We start from the raw sequence: 22,109 nt of genomic DNA, 5'->3' as shown, positions 1-22,109 counted from the left end.
GTCACTGCGCGTGGGAACTCAGCAGGAGCAGAGACGGAAAGCCTTCTGAGGACCCTGATTGATCTGTGCATTTGCTGTTTATTAGAACACAGTAACTTCATCGTTAACATCCAGCCAGATTTTTAGCACAGGACCAATATGTTTTAACATAATTTCTAATATTTAAATGTAATTTAATGGTGGGGGCAGGTTAGCCTGTGTGGTTTGCCTCAAGGTAACCTGTGAGAGTTGATGCCCGGGTTATACTGAGTGTTTTTTTTTCTCTTCTTTTTCCCTCTTTTCTTCCCAAACCAGGTTGTCCTGGCCCGAGAACTGGCAACCTCAAGGGAATATGCTAGTAAGTACTGACCCCGGGGCTGTGTGTCCGGGGTGCAGGCGAGGGCGTGTGCCAGCGCGCGGCAGCCCGGCCTCCCAGCACCTGGAGGCTCTGTGTTGATTTCAGGGGTGGGATGCTGGTGGTCTTAGAGAACACAAACCGGGTGGGTAGGTTTTGTGAAAAACTTTGATTTGTATCAGTTACTTTGATGAGTTTTGTTTTTAGTATATTTTCTTAAACCATTATCAATCGTAGTAACTTGCTTCTCTCTTACTTTAAGTTAAAATTCTAGAGAAACGTCACATTATCAAAGAGAACAAGGTCCCGTATGTAACCAGAGAGAGAGACGTGATGTCACGCCTGGATCACCCGTTCTTTGTTAAACTTTACTTCACATTTCAGGATGATGAAAAGCTATGTATCCTTTGAACAGTCAGAGGCTTCTGAAGTCACACCAGTGACCCCGTATGGTTTTGGAGTCATGGCCCCTCTGTGTATGTTCACAAGTCGTTTCTTTCCTGGAAAGGACAGGGTGGCATATTCTCAATGCAGATGAATTCACGTCACTTTGCTTTGGGAGCCCCTGGGATTGCTGGTGTTCACTGAAGTAGAATGTTACTTCAAAAGAAAACATCACAAACCTTTCTGAGGTTTTTTGTTCATAAACAATCTAAAGGATTGTTAGGATTTTTAACCCTGTGACTGCTAGACATTTATTCAGAGGCATTCCCTCCTCCTCTAACTGGTGTCCTTGGGATATCCATCAGATGTCAGGTCCTCCGATCAAAGCAGGGCAGTGAGGGAGGGAAAAGGATCTTGGGTGCTCAGGGCCCTTCTCTGCTCTCTTTGGCCCAGGGGTATGGGGTCTGTTTGAAGGGACAGCTTTATCAGGCGTCGCCCCCAAGTGAGAAGTCCAGGGAGCCACCCACAGGAGTCCAGAGTCTTTCCCACAGTACCCAGAATGCTCTCCTCCCCAGACCATCCAGCCTCCCTCCCTCTTTCCTGCCCTCCGTCCTCCCCGTGGCTCCCACCTCAGTTTGCTCTCTGCCTGTGCATGGCTCTGGTCACCCAGTGCCTCTGGCTCTCCAGCAAGGCTGTCACACACCACTGATTGCTTCTTCTGAGGGCCTCTTCTGCTCCCTGATTTCTCCCCTAACCCCTGGAGCAGTGATTTTCCCCCTCTTTTATCTTTGCTTAGGGAGCAGGGCAGACAGGGTACTCTGGTCTCCAGGGTAGACCACACTGTGTTGTCTCACTCATCCCAGGGCCTGCCCATTGCATGGCCTAGCTATCCAGTTTCTCCTCGTTTCACAACCCTTTCCTGTCATTTTTCCTAACCAGGACTTGCCCAGCCCCTCTGTGCCCTCGTGACTCTGTCCCCAGTTCCAGTAGATTCTCTTCTGGTTTCTGCTGCACCGAGAGGTCAGCTGTCATGTGGAGTTGCCTCAGGGCTTGTTCAGGCCTCGACCCCTTAATTCTGTCCCTCTTACCCTCACGTGTCCTCAGCTTGTGCCCTACTCCTACAGAGCCAGTCCCCGTAAGGGCTTGGCTTGCCCCCCTTCCCCAGGCTTTCCCCTGTCTCTTTCTACACAGATTCTTCTCGTTTAGAACTTTGCTTCTTCCCGTTCCCTCTCCCACCCCGGCCCCAGCACCATTTTCTGGCTCCTTCAGCTGTCGGCCGAATTTGTCCTTTCGCTGACTGAGAAGTACTTGCTGAGTGCCCGGCAATGGGGGTATGCTGGTGAAAAGGTGAAGAAGGCTTGGCCGTCATGGAGTCTGCGTACCCAGGAGCAGTTAGACACACCCAGACTGTCAGTGCCTGTGCAGTAGACTTGAGGGAGCCAGGGCAGTGAGGGCAGGTAAGAGGGTGAAGGAGAGTGCTGTTCTCGTAGCTTGGTGGTCTGCAGGGACATGGACTTCGGCCAGAGACCTGGGTAGAGTGAGGGCTAGAAGCTGGTGTGCTGGTGGAGTGACAGGCTGGTCAGGGGCCAGCTTCTCCTCCCCTAGACGCCTGATAAGAATTACGGATTTTTTTCTAAGTGTGCCAGGAGCCGGGAGGGGCTAGAGCAGAGCAGCCATTTGCTGTGATCATGGCTGGTGCCACCCTGAAGGCTCCTGTGAGGGGGCTGGGCAAGGGGCGGTGCAGTCAGCCTGGCTCCTGGGTGTGGGGCCTCAGGCTGGGGTGCCCAGGGGTGCTGGGAGCGAGCCAGAAGAGACTGAGGGTGAGACCAGGCTGGAGGTGTGTGTGGGGTTGGCGTTTGATGCATCTGTGGGTGCTGACTGCTGCTGGGTAAGGAGTCAGGGCAGTGTGCAAACTGAGGGCTGGGGGCAGGGGGCATCAGCAGGCTGGCCGGCCACCGGAGGGCGGGCCCTCAGCAGGGAAAAGTTCTGAGGCCTGAGCCCGAGTCACCCTGACACAGGGACCGGCACATAGGGGGCAGGGCGTTGCCCATGAGTGGAGAGGACAGACCTGGGGGGCGCAGGGCTGGTCGGTTTCCAGTGTGGGTTGCTTGGCGGCCAGCTGGGGGCTGTGGAGTGGCCAAGCCCCTGGGCCCTGGGTCTCCCCTGTGGAATGGCCCCCCTACAGGTTGTTTCAGGGTGGGAAGGGAGTTTCAGGAGAGAGAGCTGAGGAGGTCCTGGCAACACCTGTGGTGCGTTTTGCCCAGTGGTTCCGCCCTCATGGGGGAGCAGTCAAGGGGTGTCATAGCCACGGGCATGTAGGGCAGAGGGTCCTGCCTGGTTTGTTCAGGGTTAGAGAACGTGTGCTTCTGCCTGGCTCCAGCATCAGCCGTGTCCCCACCACTCTGCCGTCGCTGCTTATGGCTCCCCGAGGACACTGAAGAGTCTTCTTCGAGGCTGCTCAGTGTCTCTCTCACCTGTGAGGCTGTCTGGACTGACTGCATATCATCGTGTGTCTCCTCTTGCGGCTCGGGGACAGGAGTAGTGCTCTAAACCTTAGGAGGCTGGGCTCCAGTTCTGTCCCTCCTGGCTTCATGACCCTGAGTCAGTTGCTTAACCTCTCTGGGCCAGGTCCCTTTGCCAAGCACAGGGGTTTAGCTTACCGGGCTCTGTCACAGGCCTGGTCTGTGACATCCTTCTGGGAATTCACCCACTTCCTGGGAGAGAGCAGCTTCCTCCTTGCTGTCCTGGGCCACTGGCTGTGCCAAGGGAGGGGAAAATTTTCTGGGCTATGAGGCGGACCCAGGCGGTGCGAGAGAATACTTCTGGGGATGAGGCAGGTGTGTGGTTGGAGACAATGTGGGCTTGGAGCCAGGACCCTCAACAGTTGTTATGTTCAGAACCTTTGGTTGCCTTAGCCTCAAGCTGAGTGAAGAACTAGAAGTGTCCTTCACCCAGGAAGCAGGAACTCCAGAAGCGGTCAGAAAGGGGTAAACCACGTGAAGCTCAGAGAGGCGCTGTCCCTGCATGGAGGCGAGCCTCTCGGGTCTGCTGCAGGCTCCTTGGCACTCCTGAGTGCTCAGGCTAGTGGCCAGTCCAGGTGGGGCCACTGCCAAGGGGGCCGTGGACACCAGCCTTTCCTGGAGAGGAGCCAGCAGGGTGAGCTGTGAAGGGGTCTGGCTGGGACCCTTTGCATTCCCTCCTTCAGGTTCCTGTTGTCCTGGTTGGAAGGGCGTGGGTGGTCATGGTTGGGGCTGAATCAGGGACAGGTTTAGGCAGTTTTGCTCGCTGGTCCCTTCCATCCTGGGCTTGTCCTCATGGCCCTGCAGCATTAAACTGTCCTCGATGGGAGCCCACAGTGCCCTGGTGAAGACCTCGAGCGTGGGCCACCCCTTCCTGCCTCAGAGCCACTAGCTAGGTCAATGAAGACTCCTGTCGCTGTGGCCCTGGCAGCTAGGGAGCTGTGAAGTCAGCCTGCACGGTTCCGTTTATAGGTGCACATGTTCGGAGCCTCTAAGAGGAAGCTGGTGTATGGGCTGTGTTACTGTTCCAGCCTATAATCCTTCTGGGAAGGGAGAATGGAAGCAGATCACACCACAGTGTGAATGGGAAAAACGTCTCTCTGTTTCTCCTGTTGATAAAATTGAGAAGATAATAAAATGGCAGCTCTCTTACAAGACTTGTTACTTCGTACTTGGACCGGAGCTTGCATTTGAGAAACCTTTACGTGAATGAACTCTTAGCACACTGTGAATGTGGTTGGTGCTCAGTAAATGCTCTGAGCCCACCGTGGTGCAGGTTTGGAGGCTGAATTAGGGTGGGGCCCCCCTTCTCCTTGCTGAAGCCTGCCAAGAGGCACGTGGGCCACAGGCTCTGGCCACTCTGCTCCAGTGGCTTCGCTTTCCTGAGCCCGTCACCTTCTGGAGAGGGTGGGGTCCAGAAGGAGCAGTCGGGCCGTGGAGTGTGTGTCATTGTGTTCTCAGGGAGAAACCCATGCTGGGGCCTGGGCCTGGGGCTGGGGCCTGGGCCTGGGGCTGGGGCCAGGGCGTCCTATCAGCCCCAGCAGCTGTGGGTGTGATCACAACAGGGCCTGACTTGAAGCGGGACTGCTGTCTCGGGACACGGGTACCTTCAGTTTTCATTAATTAAAAATATTCCTATGGGGCTGTAAGGTTAGTTTAAAAAAAATGACTTTTGTACTCTTCCTTAACGATGCAACATTTAGACTTTGGTCTTAGTTATGCCAAAAATGGAGAACTACTTAAATACATTCGCAAAATTGGCTCATTCGATGAGACATGCACCCGGTTTTACACGGCCGAGATGGTGTCAGCTCTGGAGTACTTGCATGGCAAGGGCATCATTCACAGGTACCAGGCCTCTGGCTCAGCTCTGCGGGGGTGCCTGGAGGGATGGGAGTCCTCCTGGTAGGAACTGAGGAGAAGCTGACGTCACCCGGTGCTGAGACTCACGGGGCCTCCTAGAGCCGGGTGACGCTGGCTGCTGGTGGCACCCTTGGCCGTCCCAACTGGTGCTGTCCATTCCACCTTGGAGCTCGTGTGTGTGCTCATTTCTGATCTCCGTCTCCGTTACTTCGTACTTGGACCGGACTCCATGCAGTCGCCTCCGTGACTGTCTGATTTTGTCAAATCGAAAGTGTTCGTACGAGCTCTCTTGTTCCTGCTATAGATGGTTTTTGTGGCAAAATACACATAACAAAATCTAACATTTTAAGACTTTTTAAAATATTTATTTATTTGACAGACTGACAAGTAGACAGAGGATGGGGGGAAGCAGACTCCCCGCTGAACAGGGAGCCTGATGCGGGACTCAATCCCAGGATCCTGGGATCACGATCTGAGCTGAAGACAGAGGCTTTAACCCACTGAGCCACCCAGGCACCCCACAAAATTTAATATTTTAATCCTGTTTTCTGGTTTTATCAAGAAACGGTGAACACTTACCACTGTGTAAGTCAAAGGTGAACAACGTGGTGGCTGATTTATATATACTGTAAAATGATTACCTGACCACAACAGGTTCCCAAGATCTGCCTTTTATGGGTTACAAATTCTGGAATACAGTTTTACCAAAAAGTGTATTGAAAATGACAGATGCGGCAATTCACAGACCTGTACCCCTGGGCATAAAAATACATTATATGTTTATAAAAAAAAGAAAAAGAAAGAAAATGACAGATGCATTTCTGAAGTGACGTGTTGGGAACATACCCATTAGATGCAACTGGTATTTGCTCAGTGTGAACTTTGTAGACTCTCATTCTTGGTTGTTAGTCCGTAAAGATTAGAAGTATTTAATCAGCTCATTTGTTTTCAGCAAATTTAGTGTTTGTGATAACATTGCTATTGAAATATTTCATCTCAGATGGACCAAATCTGCTTTCACAGGGACCTGAAGCCAGAAAACATTTTGTTGAATGAGGATATGCACATCCAGATCACGGATTTTGGAACAGCAAAAGTGCTATCCCCAGAGAGTAAACAAGGTGTGTGAGTGCCCTCTTCCCAGCACGTCCCAGCTCAGTGTTCCAGATCGAAAAACCTTCTCAGAAATGCGTCGAATGGCATTGTATTCACTGTCCATGACGTGCTTGCCACACCCCTGCTGTTATACACACTTAAGCCTTCATGGGGCAGGCCCTGGCTTCCGTGGTGGCTCTGCCTGAAGGCCTGGGCAGTGGGCGCCTGGTCTGCCGGGTGGAAGGATGCCAGGTGCCACATGCGTTCCTGGTGTTCTGCCGTGGGAGTGTGGGGTCAATGCAGTCCGCTCCCAGCCCTCTGCGTTGGGACTGTCGGTTGTAATGGGGAGAGAGCACTGCCCAGTATCCCGGTGCCCGCCGTCGGCCCCCACTGTCTCCCCGTCTCCTCTGTGTAGTTGATCCAGCACACTGGTCAGAGCAAGGTTCTGTGAAGTCACAGAACACATGGGGGCTGAAGTCTAACCTCCTCAGGTGCATGTTTATAATTACAAACCCTCCTATCACTGTTCCCTTAGGGTAATTTCTGGTGTTGGTTTATGCATCATGACCGCTCCATCGCCTGAGGAGTGACTAACTGTAAAGTGGGCCACAAGAGTGCCTTGGGGTGTCCTGGCTAGTCAGCAAGGACCTTGAAATTAATAAGGGACCTTGAAAATGAACCTTGAGTCAGGACAAGTGTCCCCAACAGAGTTACTCTGAGTCTGGCCTGAAGGGCTGGGCAATGTGCTTGCCTCTGCCAGGTCCTCTGGGGACCCGTGAGAAGGACTGGGCTTTCCGGTGGAAGCACCCAGCTTGCTCGAGCTGCCCTCCTGCCGGAGAGGGGAGCCGTGAGCCCCACGCGCCAGCGGGAGAGCCCTCTAGCTCAGCCGGGCAGCCTGCTCTGCCTCAGGTTGAACGGAGGCCTCTTCGGGGAGTGTACGCTCCCAGGGTGGCTGGCAGGCTGGTGTCTGGGGTCCCCTCCTCCGGCTGCCCCTGGCTGGGCCTCTGAGTTCTCCGCAGGGTGCCTTATCTTTGCTTCCCGGGTGCTCTCGCAGCCCCATGTTTTCACTAGCAGTGTTGGTGTGGGGACCCAGTTGGTGCCTTCCTGTTGTGCAGATACTCACTGAGTCGCCAAGACGGTGTCTGGGATTTGGGCACTTCTCTGGGACTCCTAGGGCACCACCCATTGGGGGCCAAAACAAAACTTGCAATCAAGGAAGACATGCTTATTTCTCAACAAATTTCAATCCTGGTGCCACTTGCCAACCTTTTGCGGCTCCCTTTCCTCACAAATGTCCTGTGGGCACTTGTGAGATGCCCTGAAACCTTGATCATTTGGACTCGTTCCTACTGCAGAGTCACATAGAGATGGCCGGCAGCCGAGTTTCTGTGGGTATGGTGTAACCGGTAGCTGTAAGTGTTGCCCCTGACCCGGGCGAACTGAATAGGAAATGCCGTGGTCCGGTTCTTGTCATGTTGTCTGTGACTTCCTGTGGGCCCCCCCAGTCAGCCTCAGAAGCCAGCCCCCTCACGGGTCTGCTCAGGCCGTTCCCCCCGCCCTTCGCATTCTCTTTAGAATCTGATACTTGGCACAAGCTAGTCCTGCTGCCTTGTAGTCATTTAGAAAATTGAAGAATGTAAATGCCTGGGTGAAATAGTGAAATATACATGCATATTTTTTTTTCTAGAAGGAGAAGTCTGAAAGTGCTTACACTGTAAACCAAGGAGAGCTCATATATACAGAGGACTTGGCTTTTTTTTTTTTCCTCCTTAGAGAAAGAGGGAAAAACATGTATAATTACACGAAGGATTCATTATACTGACTTGCTGTCACTTTCTGTTTGAAGTAGTTCAGAATCTTAGAATTTATTCTTGCATTAGCTTTTACCTTTCATGCAGAGATGGATTCCTGAGGACATCTTAAGCTTGCAGAAAGCAGGTGTCAGTGGGAACATGGCCCAGGCTCCTTAGCTGTGCTGTGCACGTGAGCTTGTTGCATCCTCCTGCAAGAGGCAGGTTGTCTGTCTTCCCAGACAGACACAGGTTGTGCCTGTGTCTCTCACTGCTTCCTGTGGAGTCGCTTGGCCCTGTGGCTGTGAGAGGCAGAGATAGGAAGCAGCAGCCAGCTGTGGAAGAAGGTATGTGGGACCGTGGAAGACTTCCCGGCACAGAGGACTTTGACTTCTAACCTACCCTAACAAGGGTCCCAGACCTGTCTGAGTGGGGACAGCTTAATCACGCAGAGTAAGCCAGTAAGCCCCTTGTCCGTGGCCGTGGCCGTGGCCCTGGTCTTTGCCCTCTTTGTAAGATGTTTGCGGAGCTTAGGATGCCACAGAGGTTCAGAGTTAGGGTTTGTGTCTAGAAACATGTGTCTTGAGCCATGTAGGCCTTTTTGGTATGCAGCCAGATGTGGAAGTTCCATTCACTAAATAGGAGGGGAGGGCTTGCTGGTGACGGGAGAGGGGCCGTGAGGGGTGGGGAGGGAGACTGCGGAGCTGAAGTCACTTCTGTCACTCACTCCAGCTGTACCTTCCATGGATGGCCATCTTCCAGACCCTCAGACCAATATTGACCACCTCTGCCTTGTGCTATGGACTCTGGACCCTGGCCAAGCGCCTCTGCCTTGCCCCCAGTGTGGCGTGAGCAGGACATCTCCATCCACCCCAAAGCCAAGTTCACATGTTGGAGGACAGAGTCAGGTTCTTATATTTAGACCCCCCAGGTACAGCTCTTTATATTGAGAAATGGTTTACTCTGGTCTTCTCAGTATTGGTGTTTATTTAGTCATAGCTGTGATACATGAGAGTAGTTGCTTTTTGTAAAATTCAGTCCATGCTTTTGACCTGATTTCCACCATCGATTAGTTTTCCCACTAAATATTTTAGTATTTATCACTAAAGTATAAAGTTTCTTTTTTTTTTTTTTTAAAGATTTTATATATTTGGTAGAGATCACAAGTAAGCAGAGCGGCAGGCAGAGAAAGAGGGGAAAGCAGGCTCCCTGCTGAGCAGAGAGCCCAATGTGGGGCTCAATCACAGGACCCTGAGACCATGACCTGAGCTGAAGGCAGAGGTTTAACCCACTGAGCCGCCCAGGTGCTCCTATAAAGTTTCTTTTAAAAAGTATAACTGCAGGGGTGGCTGGGCTGCTCAGTGGGTTAACCACTGATCATAACCCACTGCCTTAACCCACTGATCATGATCATTTAACCCACTTAAACATGATCCTGGGGTTCTGAGATCAAGTCCCGCATTGGGCTCCTTGCTGGGTGGGAAGCCTGCTTCTCCCTCTCCCTCTCCCCCTGCTTGTGTTCGCTCTCTCACTGTGTTTCTCTCTGTCAAATAAATTTAAATATATATATATATATATATATATATATATATATATATATATATATATATATATATATATAAACTGCAACAGCAAACTATTTTCATAATGAGAAACTACAGTATTTGTTTTATATCCCAGGATACTGTGTTAAATTTCCAGGTGTCATAATTCTACATCAGGATTTTTTGGTGGTTGTCTGTTTGAATCAGGATTTAAATAAAGATCCACAGTGGGCCTAGTCGATTTGTTTCTTAAATTTCTTTTTCATTCTTTATTTTTTCCCTTGTAGTCTGTTGAAGAAAGCAGGTCATTTGTCTTACAGAGTTTCCTGATTGCACCTCTGCGGAGTCCTGTAACAATGCTCCTGTCTCCTCTGTGTGCTGGAAATGGGAAGTTGGATCTGGCCCCTTGAGATCACATGCAGATTCTGTCCTCCCACACCAGAGGCTGGGGTGTGTTCTCCATTAGGACACTCATAACACCTTGTCATTTCTCCCTGTGATGTCAGCAGCCCTTTTTAGCCATAATGGCCTAGATCCATTAATTCTCTAGAGAATGCAGAATGATCACAGTCTAATTCTTTCATTCATGGGCTGGAATTCTTTAAAGAAGAACTTCCCGGGCGCCTGGGTGGCTCAGTGGGTTAAGCCGCTGCCTTCGGCTCAGGTCATGATCTCAGGGTCCTGGGATCGAGTCCCGCATCGGGCTCTCTGCTCAGCAGGGAGCCTGCTTCCTTCTCTCTCTCTCTCTGCCTGCCTCTCAGTGTACTTGTAATTTCTCTCTGTCAAATAAATAAATAAAAAAAATCTTTAAAAAAAAAAAAAAGTACAACTTCCCCATAGTAACTGTTTTTGGTTAGCTATGGTGGTATTAACTACAGAGACAAAACAGGATAAGTGCTTGCTTTCCTTTCCCCTTTATTTGCCCTTTACGACAACCTTGAACTGGTTCGCTGTCATCCTTCAGCGTTGACCAGTTCTTCAAAAACATGACTTACCCCTTCCTCACACCATATGCACAGAAGCTAACTCCGAAGTTAAACATGGGTAGAGCAGAAATGTGAATATAGAATGCAGAAACTGAAACTTTTGAAAGGAAGCGTAGGTGTAAATCTCCATGACCTCAGGGTCGGTGGGGAGTGGTTCTTAGATACACCATCTGAGGCATGAGCGACAGAAGAGAAATAGCTGCGTCCAGTTGGGAAACTTTTGTGCTGTGTTACCATTGAGAAAGTGAAAAAAATATTGCCAAATTGTATATCTTAAGGGACTTATGAAATATCATAACTTAAGAAATAAAACGAAATAAAAATTTAAAAGTGGGCACAGGGTTTGAATAGATGTTTCTTCAAAGAAGACAAACAAATGCCAGTAAATGCATGAAAAGATGTTCAAGGTAATTGGGGAAATGCAGATCAAAAGCACACTGAGCCACTGCTTTTTGAACGGCTGTGATCACAGTGACCAACAGTGATGACAAACGTTAGCATGGGTGTGGAGAAGCCCAAGCCTGGTGTCCTGCAGGTGGGAACGTGAGATGGTGCAGAACCTATGGAAAGTCAGGTGGCAGTTAGCCATAGTTAGTGTGTAACTCAGCAGTTGTACTACCTGGCGCATACTCAAGAGAGCAGAGAACATGTTTATGGAGAAAAGGTGTATAGGACTGTTGAGAGCAGCTTTTGTCTGATAGCCACAACATGGAGACAACTCGTGTCCGTTAGGTGATCATGCAAATGGGTAAATAGAACGTGGTCGGTCCTCACCCGGGAACATTGTTTTTAGACGGAGTGGCATTCTGGTACTCCCTGCAGTGTTGCTGGGCCTGGAAGCCTTGTGCTGAGCGAAGGCCTGCAATGGGGGTGGGAATGTGGGGGAGCTGTCTGCGGCTGTTACCATCACAGCAGTACTAAGTCCTCTGGTCCCTCGGCATAGGGGGTCTTTTTATTCATCTTGTCATTTCTTTCAAAAACCTCTCATAGTTTTCAGCCTTCAAGCTCTGCACTGTTTTTAGGAAATTCTTAAATATTTTATTTTTGAGGCTCTTGTAAGTGGAATTGTTTTCTGAATTTCATTTTTGATTATTCACTGCAAGTATACAGAAATACACTTGATTTTGGGGTCCTGATCTTGTGTCCTGTAGCCTGGCAGGACTTCGTTCTTAGTTATGATCATTTTTTAATGAATTCCTCAAAACTTTGTGTATGTAAGATCAAGTCATCTGTGATTCAAGACAGTTTCATTTTCTTCCTTTCTGCTCTGGATGCCTGTTAACTCTTCTTGCCTCCCTGCCGTGGTTGGAGCTCCAGGACCATGTGGAGCAGGCGGGGCCCGTGCAGGTGTCCTTGTCATGTTCCTGATCTGAGGGAAGAGGCTTCCATCTCTCATCATCGAGTGGGACTCTTGCTGTGGGGTTTTCCTGGACACCCTGATCAGGGTGAGGAGGTTCTTTCTGTTTTTATTCTGTGATGTATTTTTGTCGTGAAAGAGTGTTAGATGTTCATTAGAACATTTTTCTGAGTCTGTTGAGATGATTGTGTGATTTCCCTTTATGCTGATGTCACATAGTATATTGATCGATTTTTATACGTTGAACCACTCTTGTGCTCCCAGGATAAACGCCACTTGGTGGCGGTGCAGACTCCTCCTCACGTGTCACCATGCTCAGTTCGCTCATCCTTGGTCAAGAGTGTGGCCCGTTTGCGGAGCATATTTGCTGCGCTTCACTTGTGGGCATACGGGTAAGAGACCAGCAGCCTGCGCCGCCAGCTTTGAAGAGAGTGTAGGTGTTCTCTGACCGCAGGAACATCGCTTGAGGTCTCTCCTTCGTCCCTGGCACTTCTGAGTCCGGGGTGGTGGCCAGAGTGCTCCACGGCCCAGGATGCTGGTCAGTTTCTTTGAATCACTTTCAGAGTGCACACAGCAGCCCAGCCCGAGACCCTCTTCCTTACCCTCACCCTGTGGCCTGCTTCCAGTGGGTCAGTGGCATGCAAACGGCTGCGTTTCGGCCGGTGGTTGATTGTAGGCCTGGTTTTCTAACTGGTAGAGCAGTTTGGCCTTTGGTTCATCTCTGAGCCTGGGGGGAGGGAACTAGGTTGTCTCTCTGTGGCTCTCACCCTGGTTGTCATGCAGAGAAGTTGGCTGTCCGTGAAGCTGAGAGGGAAAAGTTATATATTTTCCCCAAACTTTCCGTGAAATGAAACGTTTCTTTGACTGTGAAGGTGTGAAGGCGGGCAGCAAGTGCCTGCGCTCATCCAGGGCAGTCACACGCGTCCCTCTGTTCCTTTAGAGTTGTCACAGGTTTCTGTTCGTTGGTTTGTTTTAAGATTGACTTATTTATTCTAGAAAGAGCGCCCACAAGTTGGGGGAGGAACAGAGGGAGAGAGAGTCTCCAGCGGCTTCCCCGCTGAGCTCATCCCACGACCCCAAGATCATGACCTGAGCTGAAACCAGGAGCTAGAGCATAGTCCACCAACTGCGCCCCCTACGCGCCCCTTCGGCTGTCACTTTCTTGATCTGTTACATGTGCCCATTCCGGCTTCAGAATTCTGTTAGACCTGCCAGATCTCGTTGTTACATCGATAAAGAAAATCACATACTGTTACATCTCATGGTCATTGCTTTAATATTTTGGTATTTTCGTCCTTTGTCTCATCCTACATGTTTTATTTTATGCCTCTAGAACATCACTCTGAGGGTATTCCTGTTCTCTTCTACACGCCAGAGGAGTCTTTCATCTCATGACTAACAAGAGAGCTCCTATCCTGGGGGGTGGGCTTCATACCTTCCTGGGGACTTGGAGTCCCACCTCTACGAAGGTGTGCATGGGCTCCTAGGGGAGAGGAAGCCACAGGTGTCATGGGAGACAAGCCATGCCAGGCCCAGAGAGCCTGCAGCAACCACGCAGCCGTAATAACATCCTGATTCACTGTTTAAAGCCCAGTCATGGGCTGGGGCGGGAGCGGTGTATGACTTCTAGACTATATTTGGTGTATCGTGTAGCTATTTAAAGGCAAAATTATTGAATTATTTATTTACTTATGAATTACTTATTTAATTATGCATAAATCTGTCCATACAAAAATACAGTTTTAGAACTTTTTAATAATAGCATTAAAAAAACGAATCTCAGGTGCCTGGATGGCTCAGTTGGTTGGGTGTCTACCCTCAGCTCAGGTGGTGGTCCAGGATTCTGGAATCAAGCCCCGTGTGGGGCTCCTTGATCAGCAGGAAGTTTGCTTCTCCCTTACCTTCTGTGCTCTCGCGCGCTCTTATTCTCTCTCAGGTAAATAAATAAAATCTTAAAAAAAAAAACAAAAACAGATTGCAGAAGCAGCGCATGCTTCCCGTGCCGAATGGACACCCAGTGGAGGCCGTGAATTACCGAGTGGGGCTCCTAGGGTCCATGTTGGTCTCCTGCCTGTGCTGGATCTGTCCGTGAGGATGAGGTGCCAGGAGTTGAGCTGCTGGCTCAGAGGGCAAGTTTGTTCTCTGTGGATTTTGGTGGTGCTTTGTAAAATTGCTCGCCTGAAAACGACACCCTCCCATATTCCCACCGGTAGCACTGGGTGTGTGTGTCCTCTCACATCCTTGCCGATGGTGTGTATTTCCTTTTTTTATCTTTGCTGATTTGAAGGCCATCATGTTTTCATTTCCAGTTCTTTGATTCATTGCATCATTGAATGGTTTCATTTGGTTTTGGCTCTCAGGTTCTTTTTCCCTCTTCTCAGTCACCTCAGCGTTCCTGGCAGTGTCACTCAGGGTCCTGGCAGGATGCAGATGCAGCCGCGGCCTGCGCAGGAGAGTGATTGGCTGTGGGGAGAGTTGAGGAGAGCAGGCCCGAGGAGGCAACAGGGCTGGATCCCCACAGGGGGACTGTGAGCCTCTCGCTCTTGGGGCAGGTGTGGGCATCGTGGTGGGAGAGGGGTGCAGCGTGGTGTAAGGCAGGAAGGGTAGCGCCTGTGGCTCTTCCCCTGGGGGCTCCTGCTGACCCCAGGGCCCCAGTACCCAGGATGGCCCCTTGGAGTGCTGACGAAGACAGAGACCACGTCTGGGGACACGTGGGGAAGAGGGAACACACTGGCTCCGTCTGTGTCTTCTCCTGGGTATCTGCCTCAGAGGCCTCGGATGGCAGTGAGGGACTCTCCCCCTCGGCGAGCCCCCACGCTTCAAGGCCGCCCTGGGGGGGTGATGAGTGGGGATGCGCGGCCTCTCTCAGCCCAGACGCCGTGTGCCGCATTGCTGTGGCTGGGCGCCCTGGTTTCTTTTTGCATTTTAATTCAGATGTTGTGTTATTTATAGCCATATACGGTCAAGAATTTTGCAGACCTACCAAACACGGGTCTGTTGTGTTTGTCCCAGGTAGCTGTAACCTCAAGTCATTTCTCTGTCAGGACCAGGCTGAGGTGCCCAGTTCAGAGTCTCCAGTCATTGCAGGAGGAGAAGGTTGCTTCCCCCGCCTCAGCAGACACGCAGCCGAGCAGGGACAATGAAGGGATGTTTGGCTCTTCTCCTTCCCCAGCTCCCCGTCCTCCAGAACGTCCCAGAACGGGGCTGGCTCCACCTTTCTGTTTGCGGCTCTGCCTCCAGGGGGTGGGAGAGCCCTGTCCCAGGGAGGCTGCCCAGAGGCCACCCAGGGCCTGGGGACGTGTGGCGCTGGTGTGTTCCTGCTGTCTGTAGCCCTATGGGGTCTGTCCATGAGGTGACCTGAGCTGCCTCACGCCCCTGCTGTGGCAGCAGGAAATGTCTCCCCGCATGGCCAGATGTCCCCCGGGGGCCTCTTTGTCCCCCACTGAGAACCCTGAGTAGAGAAGCTTGGACACTTGTCAGTAAGCCCACCTGGCAGGGCCCTGTGTGGGGCTGGTTGCTGCCTCCTGTGTCCCTGGCTTCAGCTGTGGCCTGGAGGGCTGGAGGCTGTTCACTGGTAGGTGTGTTGCTGTGATGTTTCACTTCTCAGGTCAGTTCAGGAAAATGTGTCCTCAGGGACAATTACTTTCTAGCAGAGATTATTAAAGATACTGAGAAGAAAGACCGTTTGATCTGTTAGAGGGTCAGGCTCAGTCACGGGGCTTGTTTGCCTGGAGCAAAACGATGTTAATCTGCGGTTCGGTCTCCCGTCTGCCTCGGGGTGCTGGACAGGAGACAGAGCCAAGCCGGACCCTGCTGCTGGGAAAGGTAGTCTCCTCTGGGGTCCTGCCCGAGCAGGGCTGAAGCCTTGCCCACAGCTGTTCCATGCATGTGCTGTTCACATGGGGCTGGGGTGGGAGACCATGCATGGCATGTCACGGCAAGTGATGGGGGGCGTCTCCTGGCGGGTGTCAGAGGTGACACAGCATTTCAGAAATGCTCACACAGTGGGCAGCTGCCCCATGGAAACCCTGGTCCTGTGTCTGTCGGTGACAGGGAGAGGCAGAATAGCTTTATTGCCCCCTATGTCAGAGGACACCCAATGTGCTGGGATGGCTCAGGTGGTGTTTGCGTCATCTGTTGTGTGTCGGACAGGTCCGGAGGCTCCTGCTGTCACTGACCCTGGGGGTCTGTACGTCGAGCTTGGCAGACCTGGTGTTCCCCAGCCCTGGTGTTCTCCTCTTCTACTGGAAGCGGCGGGTGTGGAGAAGGTTCCCTGGCTGGAGCTCCTGGGTCTCACTCCCCTCATTGCCCCTAACCTCCGTGGGCTCTGTTAGGGACGCGTAGCCTTGAGGGGGTCAGGTCTGTTTCCACATCTGCACGTGTCCCATCTGTGCCTGCTGTGTGTCTGGGCTGTTTTAGGCACCACAGGTGCAATAGTGAACCAGACAGACTGGCCACCTGTCTTCAAGATGCTCCCAGGTAACGGGAGGCTGGGCGAACGCCTCTCTGGTGTGTCTGCGCGGCGGGGTGGCCTGGAGGGACTTCCCTGGTTATCAGGGCTGGTGTCACAGAGTGGTTGACCTTTGAGCCAGCTCTTGGAGGAGAGAGCCCCAAGAAAGGGGGTTTGATGGGAGGGCCCTGGACCGGGGAGGGGCTTGGGAGTGTACAGTCTGATTCCAGGGGACTCGTGCTGTGCCCAAGAGCTACAGTCCTGCCAACGAGCCGGGAGTCCCGGTGGGTGAGTGCCCTTGGTGCAGCACTGCGGAATGCTTGTCTCAGTGTGTGACCGTCCTTCCTTTCTCCTCTTCTCATCAGCCAGGGCCAACTCGTTTGTAGGAACAGCCCAGTACGTGTCTCCAGAGCTGCTCACCGAGAAGTCGGCCTGTAAAAGGTAACTTGCTTTCACTTGATCCAAACTATTTTCTGTTCTCCACAGTAGCTGTTGCGTCTGTTTTTCATGCACAGTTAACAGTTACGAGAGTGCCTCTTGCGACCTTTGTCGGTATCTTTCTCGGATAACCTGTGTGCTGCTCTGTTGTTCTGTGTTCCGCTTCCTGGGGCTACTGCGACTTGATGCTGTGAGATTTGATCTTGTTCCTTTAGGAGCAACTATACAGTGGGGGAGACATGTGGCCAGGAGGTCTGTGGTCATTGCCATTCCCCTGAGCCCCGGGATCCTGAGCGCTGCCTCAGGCTGGTGCTCCCTGGCGCTGGCAGGTGGCAGGTCAGCTCGAGCAAACTGGCCTCCTCGGAATGTGGGGACAGGCCGGGAAAGCAGCCCGTGTGGGAGGGTTGGAGCTGGTTTCACTGCCAGGGCCCAGCCAGTGCGAGCTTTCCCTACCCAGTCCTTAGAACTGGCGTGGGCCTGGGTTGAGGGCCTGAGTCTTGAGAGGTGCATAGGTGAGGTTCTGCTCACAGAAAGAGGTCTGGAGAGTGAAGAGTCAGCAGGACAGCGTGGGAGAAGGGGATGGGGCAGCTGATGGCTAGGAGCAGGGAGACGTTGGGAGAGCGGCCTTGCATGGGCCCAAGCAGGCGGAGGACAGAGAGGGGGCAGTAGAGTCTGGGGTCTCAGTGTGGAGAGCTGTCTCGGATGACAGGTTCTGTGGCTGGAGCTTCCCCCTGGCTCTTTGCTGCTGGAGCATGGGGTGGGGGCTCACTTGGGCTGCCCGAGGGCTGCATGGTCAGTGTCCTGTACTGACACTTTGACACCTTGCAACTGACCGGCTACAAGGACCCGCTGCCCTGAGAGATGGAGCCCTGCCAGAGGCAGCAGAGGACTAAGTGGTTCTGGGGTGGCTCTGTTGCTGAGCGTGACCGCTTTTTAACGACTCTCCGGGGGGTGGAGCCATAGGGAGCCTATGAAGGTGGCTGAGCCACTTAGCGGTCTCTGGGTTCTTTGTTTTTGTTTTTTATTCGTAATACTCAACAGATTCGGAACTCTTACCACGGGCCAGACGTAGTTGTAGGGCAGGGCTTCTCAGCTGGGGCACATTTGGCCCTGTCTGGACGCTTCTGCTGTCACCACTTGGCAGGGGTGGGATGGGGAGTGCTGTTGCTGACGAGTAGGTGGAAGCGGGGACCCTGCTCGGTGTGGTGAGAAGCAGATGCGCCTCCGCAGCAGGAGTGAATTGGCCCCAGGGGGCCGTAGAGCCAAGGCTGGGAAACCCTCCTCTGGGTGGTGGGTGCTGTGGCCCAGATTCTTGAAGCATATCTCATGGCTGCCTAAGAGCTAGCTTTCCCTCGATTTGGGGTTTTTAGCATAAAGCAGCCCTGCAGCATCGATGGGGGCTCTACTGGGTGAGCTAGGAAGACACAGTGGCCACCGCCTTCTGTGTGAAAACTGGAAAGAGAATGTCTACCCCACATTGACTTGTCCGTCATTGAAATTCTCTTGGGTGGGTGCACCAGCAGTGGGGACAGTGGCCTTCAGGGGGCCTGCGGGGATAGTTCTGTGAGGGAGACCTCATTGTGTACCTTCTTATACTTTTAAATGTTTTAAGTCATGATATTTATTCAAATATAGTTAAGATTTCTTTTCTGATTCTAAAAGTGACACCTGTGTTTTATAAAGAACGCTTAGAAAACTTGGAAGGTAAAAGAGCAAGAAACACTCGGCATCTCCCGCCTGCTCACGGACGCCAGATAGTGACCTGGCATGTCTTTCCAGCTGCGTGCGTGCTTCTGCAGGTTCATGTGACCCTTCAGCTTGAGCCTGTTCCCTGGGGTTATGGCACCAGCATCTCTCCGTGTCCGTGTAGACATCTGTGACACCTGTGCCCTTCCAGCATGTGGATTTACTGTAGTTCCTTGAGCTCTTCCTTAACTGTTGGCACCCAGGTGCTTTTCCTTTCCGTGGCACAATCTGGCTTGAGTGCCACGTGCAACATATGCCAGGCCCCAACATGGAAGGGCACCCCTGCCTGTCCCGAGTCTGCTGGGGCTGCCTCACAGTTCTCTGCTTGGATTGCAGGAAGAGGAATGACTTGGTCTAAGTTAGCATTTAAAAAATCCTTGGGGGGCGCCTGGGTGGCTCAGTGGGTTAAGCCTCTGCCTTCGGCTTAGGTCATGGTCTCAGGGTCCTGGGATCGAGTTCTGCATCAGGCTCTCTGCTCAATGGGGAGCCTGCTTCTCCTCTCTCTCTGCCTGCCTCTCTGCCTACTTGTGATTTCTGTCTGTCAAATAAATAATTTTTTTAAAAAATCCTTTCTAGAAATGTTACACCAGCTTCCCTCTTCAGGGTTTACTGTATTAACAAACCATCTTAAATGGTAGGAGAGCTGCTGGTGGTAGACACTGAGATAATGCACACGGCGAGCGGAGCCCAGGGCCTGGCTGTACCGACAGTCCTGTTTTCTGGAGACCGCCGCCCCACCATAGCCTGCCGCCTAGTCTCCAGCCGCTGCCACTCCCAAGGGCCAAGCCTTTTCTGTTGGTGTCTGTTTTATGTGTCTCACTGCTTTAACTAGACAGTAGAGAAAACCGAGTATAAAACTAGTTATTAGGTAGAATGTAGATTTGTTTTTTAAGTGCCCCTCACTCCACTTGTATGTCGTGGCTCAGATTTCTGATCTGTTTTATGTTCTAACCTGTGTCACGTGTCCTTCGGCACTGCAGCTGGCTGGGTCCTTCCACCTGTGCCCTACGGTCTTATCTCCTGAGGTCCAGGCTGTGGCCTTTTCCAGAAGCTGGTTGTGTCCTCGCACACTGGGGGCTTGAGGGAGGCAGCTGATGGTGCGGGAGGAGTTGTGTCTCAATGCCTTTGTAGTGCTGAGCTGGGGATAGAATGAAAGACGTCCCGAGGAAACCAGATAGGCAAGGTCAGTGTCAGCCGCCGTTGAGGGGCGCCGAGGGGCACGAGAGCAGGGTGGGGTGGGAAGGGAGTGGCGGCATCATGTGAGGAGAGTGCCCCCTCCAGGGTCCCTGGCAGCTGGTTCTGGAAGCAACTTAGGGAAGTTTAGAACTGTTTCTTGTAAAATGTTTATAAAGGAGGAGTAGGGATTTTCACAAGTTCAAGAAGGGATAGAGTTAAAGATTGCTTTGTGCACCTGTATGGCTTGTCTCCTTCGGCCCCTCCTTCCCTCAGCGGGGAAACGCTGGAGATGTGAGAGGATGGAAGTTGGTTCCTCGCCCTACCCACCTGCAGCGAGTACCAAGGCCCCCTCACCAGTACCGCTACCCACCTCCCCGCGCTGGAAGAAGGCTTCTCTGTCACTGTCCGTGTTTCTTTAGTCAGGGGTGATCTCTGCTGCCTCTTCAGGTCCACACGGGCCCTGTGAGGAAGCTGGGTGCCCCCACGGGCAGTGGTGTGTCTGTGGGAATGGCTACACGGCCTGGCCCCAGGGTGCCTTCCGTGCCTGGGATCCTCGGAATCCAGGTCCCCAGGGGCCCCCTCCAGAAGGACCCCAAGCAGCTTCCCAGCCTCACATTGACCTGGTTTTAAAGGACAGAAGTAGATCAGAGGCTAAAACGGGGTGGTCAGAAGTGAACTGTGCTTGTCACGGACATTTTACAAATGTCATTCTTTTCCCTTTTTTCCCTCCCTTAAAGTTCAGACCTTTGGGCTCTCGGATGTATAATATACCAGCTTGTGGCCGGACTGCCGCCTTTTCGAGCAGGGTAAGCCCACCCACCGCCCCCAAGCCCATCACAGCAGATGCAACAGAGATGGGAGGGAGCAGCCCCTGCAGCTGGGCCAGGGCTGGGCCAGGGTTCAGGGGCTTCTGCAGGGAGAGAGGGCAACTGCGGGGCCAGAAATGTTAAAGCTCTGTGTTGGGGAGGTTCATGCACTCTGTCAAAGTGATGGCTTTTCTTGTTTTACAGAAATGAGTATCTTATATTTCAGAAGATCATTAAGTTGGAATATGACTTCCCTGAAAAATTCTTCCCTAAGGCAAGAGACCTTGTGGAAAAACTTTTGGTAAATATCCTGAATTTTCTTCTGCAAGCTGATCGGACAGACACGCGCTGAGTCCCTCTGAACTTGTGGTCAGAGCAGCTTTCCTGGAGGCCCCTGTGTTTAACCAAAGAGTGTCTTCGGGTTGATAGCGAGTGTGGGTAGATTGGTGTCTTCTGTCTCATCTCTGTAAGTCCTTTTCAGTTTTCAGATGCCCGATTCTTGACTTAGCAGGACAGGAAGTCTTTGCGTTGCTTCGCACTTGTCTGTCAGCACACAGAGCATTTTAAGTTACTGGTTGCTGGAGTGGCTGGGCAAGTCACAGTGCAGGTGGCTGTAAATCCTCCACGGTGACATTTCTGGCTGTCAGCCATAGCGTCTGCGGCAGGGGGTTTGAAGGGTCACCAGGGTGCTACGGACAAGGCAGGCGTGTGCTCAGGAAAGCCTTGTGGGTCTGTGCTGAGCAGTCGCAGAGCCCCTTCCCCCGCGCGTGACTGCCGGACCCCCCTTCACTTTCCCTTCATCCTGGGGAACAGGGTCGGTCCCGGCTCGGCCTGGCCCATCAGTGGGCAGCGTGCTGACGCTCGGTGGGTTTAGGGGCACAAAGCTGAACCTGGGAGGGGACAGCTTCACTTTGAGGTGAAGCACGGGTGGGAGCACACGGCATTTGTGTTCTGTCTGTGGTAGCTTGCTGTCCGGACAGACTCTTCTGTCTCCTTGTTCTTAAAGACAGTGTGTTCATTTTTTTCTTGGTTGTAGCATTTTTAATTTGTGTATTTTAAGAGAACACTTGCTGCTATTCATTAGATTTTGGGTTATTTTCACCTTTGTGAGGGGAAGGCTAGGAGCTTGAGAGAAATAGATGTGGCCCCAAGGTGACTTCGCCATCACCAGCACACCGTGGGATGGAGCGGAACAGGCCACAGGACACAGGCCTCCTGTGTCTGAGATGACACGGAAGGAAAAGGAGTGCTCAGAGAATGTTTTAGTCAGAGTCGGTCCGGACGCTGACACGTTTGGCTTCTGTTTCAGGTTTTAGATGCCACCAAGCGATTAGGCTGTGAGGAAATGGGAGGCTATGGCCCCCTGCGAGCTCATCCGTTCTTCGAGTCCATCACGTGGGAGAACTTGCAGCATCAGACGCCTCCGAAGCTCACCGCCTACCTGCCGGCCATGTCAGAGGACGACGAGGACTGCTATGGAAACGTGAGCCCACTGGCCTGTGCCCGCACGCACCCGAGTGTGGCCGTGTGCGTCTGTGAGTGTGTGGTGTGTGTGTGTGTGCGAGTGTGCACACTATGTGTGTGCTGGGGTGGGTATATGCGTGGGTGTGTCTGGGTGTGC

The 22,109-nt window shown here is 52.2% G+C and overlaps 1 protein-coding gene across 1 annotated transcript in view; it reads left to right on the top strand.

The window, feature by feature from the left end:
• PDPK1 (3-phosphoinositide dependent protein kinase 1) overlaps positions 1 to 22,109 on the top strand; it is a 75,332-nt gene that overhangs the window by 35,052 nt on the left and 18,171 nt on the right. Inside the window, exons 3-10 of the mRNA XM_082713425.1 lie at positions 295 to 337; positions 597 to 734; positions 4,941 to 5,085; positions 6,124 to 6,221; positions 16,688 to 16,763; positions 20,420 to 20,488; positions 20,693 to 20,789; positions 21,798 to 21,971. Of these exons, the coding sequence (XP_082569551.1) occupies positions 295 to 337; positions 597 to 734; positions 4,941 to 5,085; positions 6,124 to 6,221; positions 16,688 to 16,763; positions 20,420 to 20,488; positions 20,693 to 20,789; positions 21,798 to 21,971 (840 nt within the window). The remainder of the gene's footprint in view (positions 1 to 294; positions 338 to 596; positions 735 to 4,940; positions 5,086 to 6,123; positions 6,222 to 16,687; positions 16,764 to 20,419; positions 20,489 to 20,692; positions 20,790 to 21,797; positions 21,972 to 22,109) is intronic.

The sequence above is a fragment of the Mustela nivalis genome (assembly GCF_964662115.1).
Source record: "Mustela nivalis genome assembly, chromosome: 19".
Classification (NCBI taxonomy): Eukaryota; Metazoa; Chordata; class Mammalia; order Carnivora; family Mustelidae; genus Mustela; species Mustela nivalis.
The sequence above is the reverse complement of the archived record's forward strand: the minus strand, read 5'-3'. Positions and strand labels throughout refer to the sequence as shown.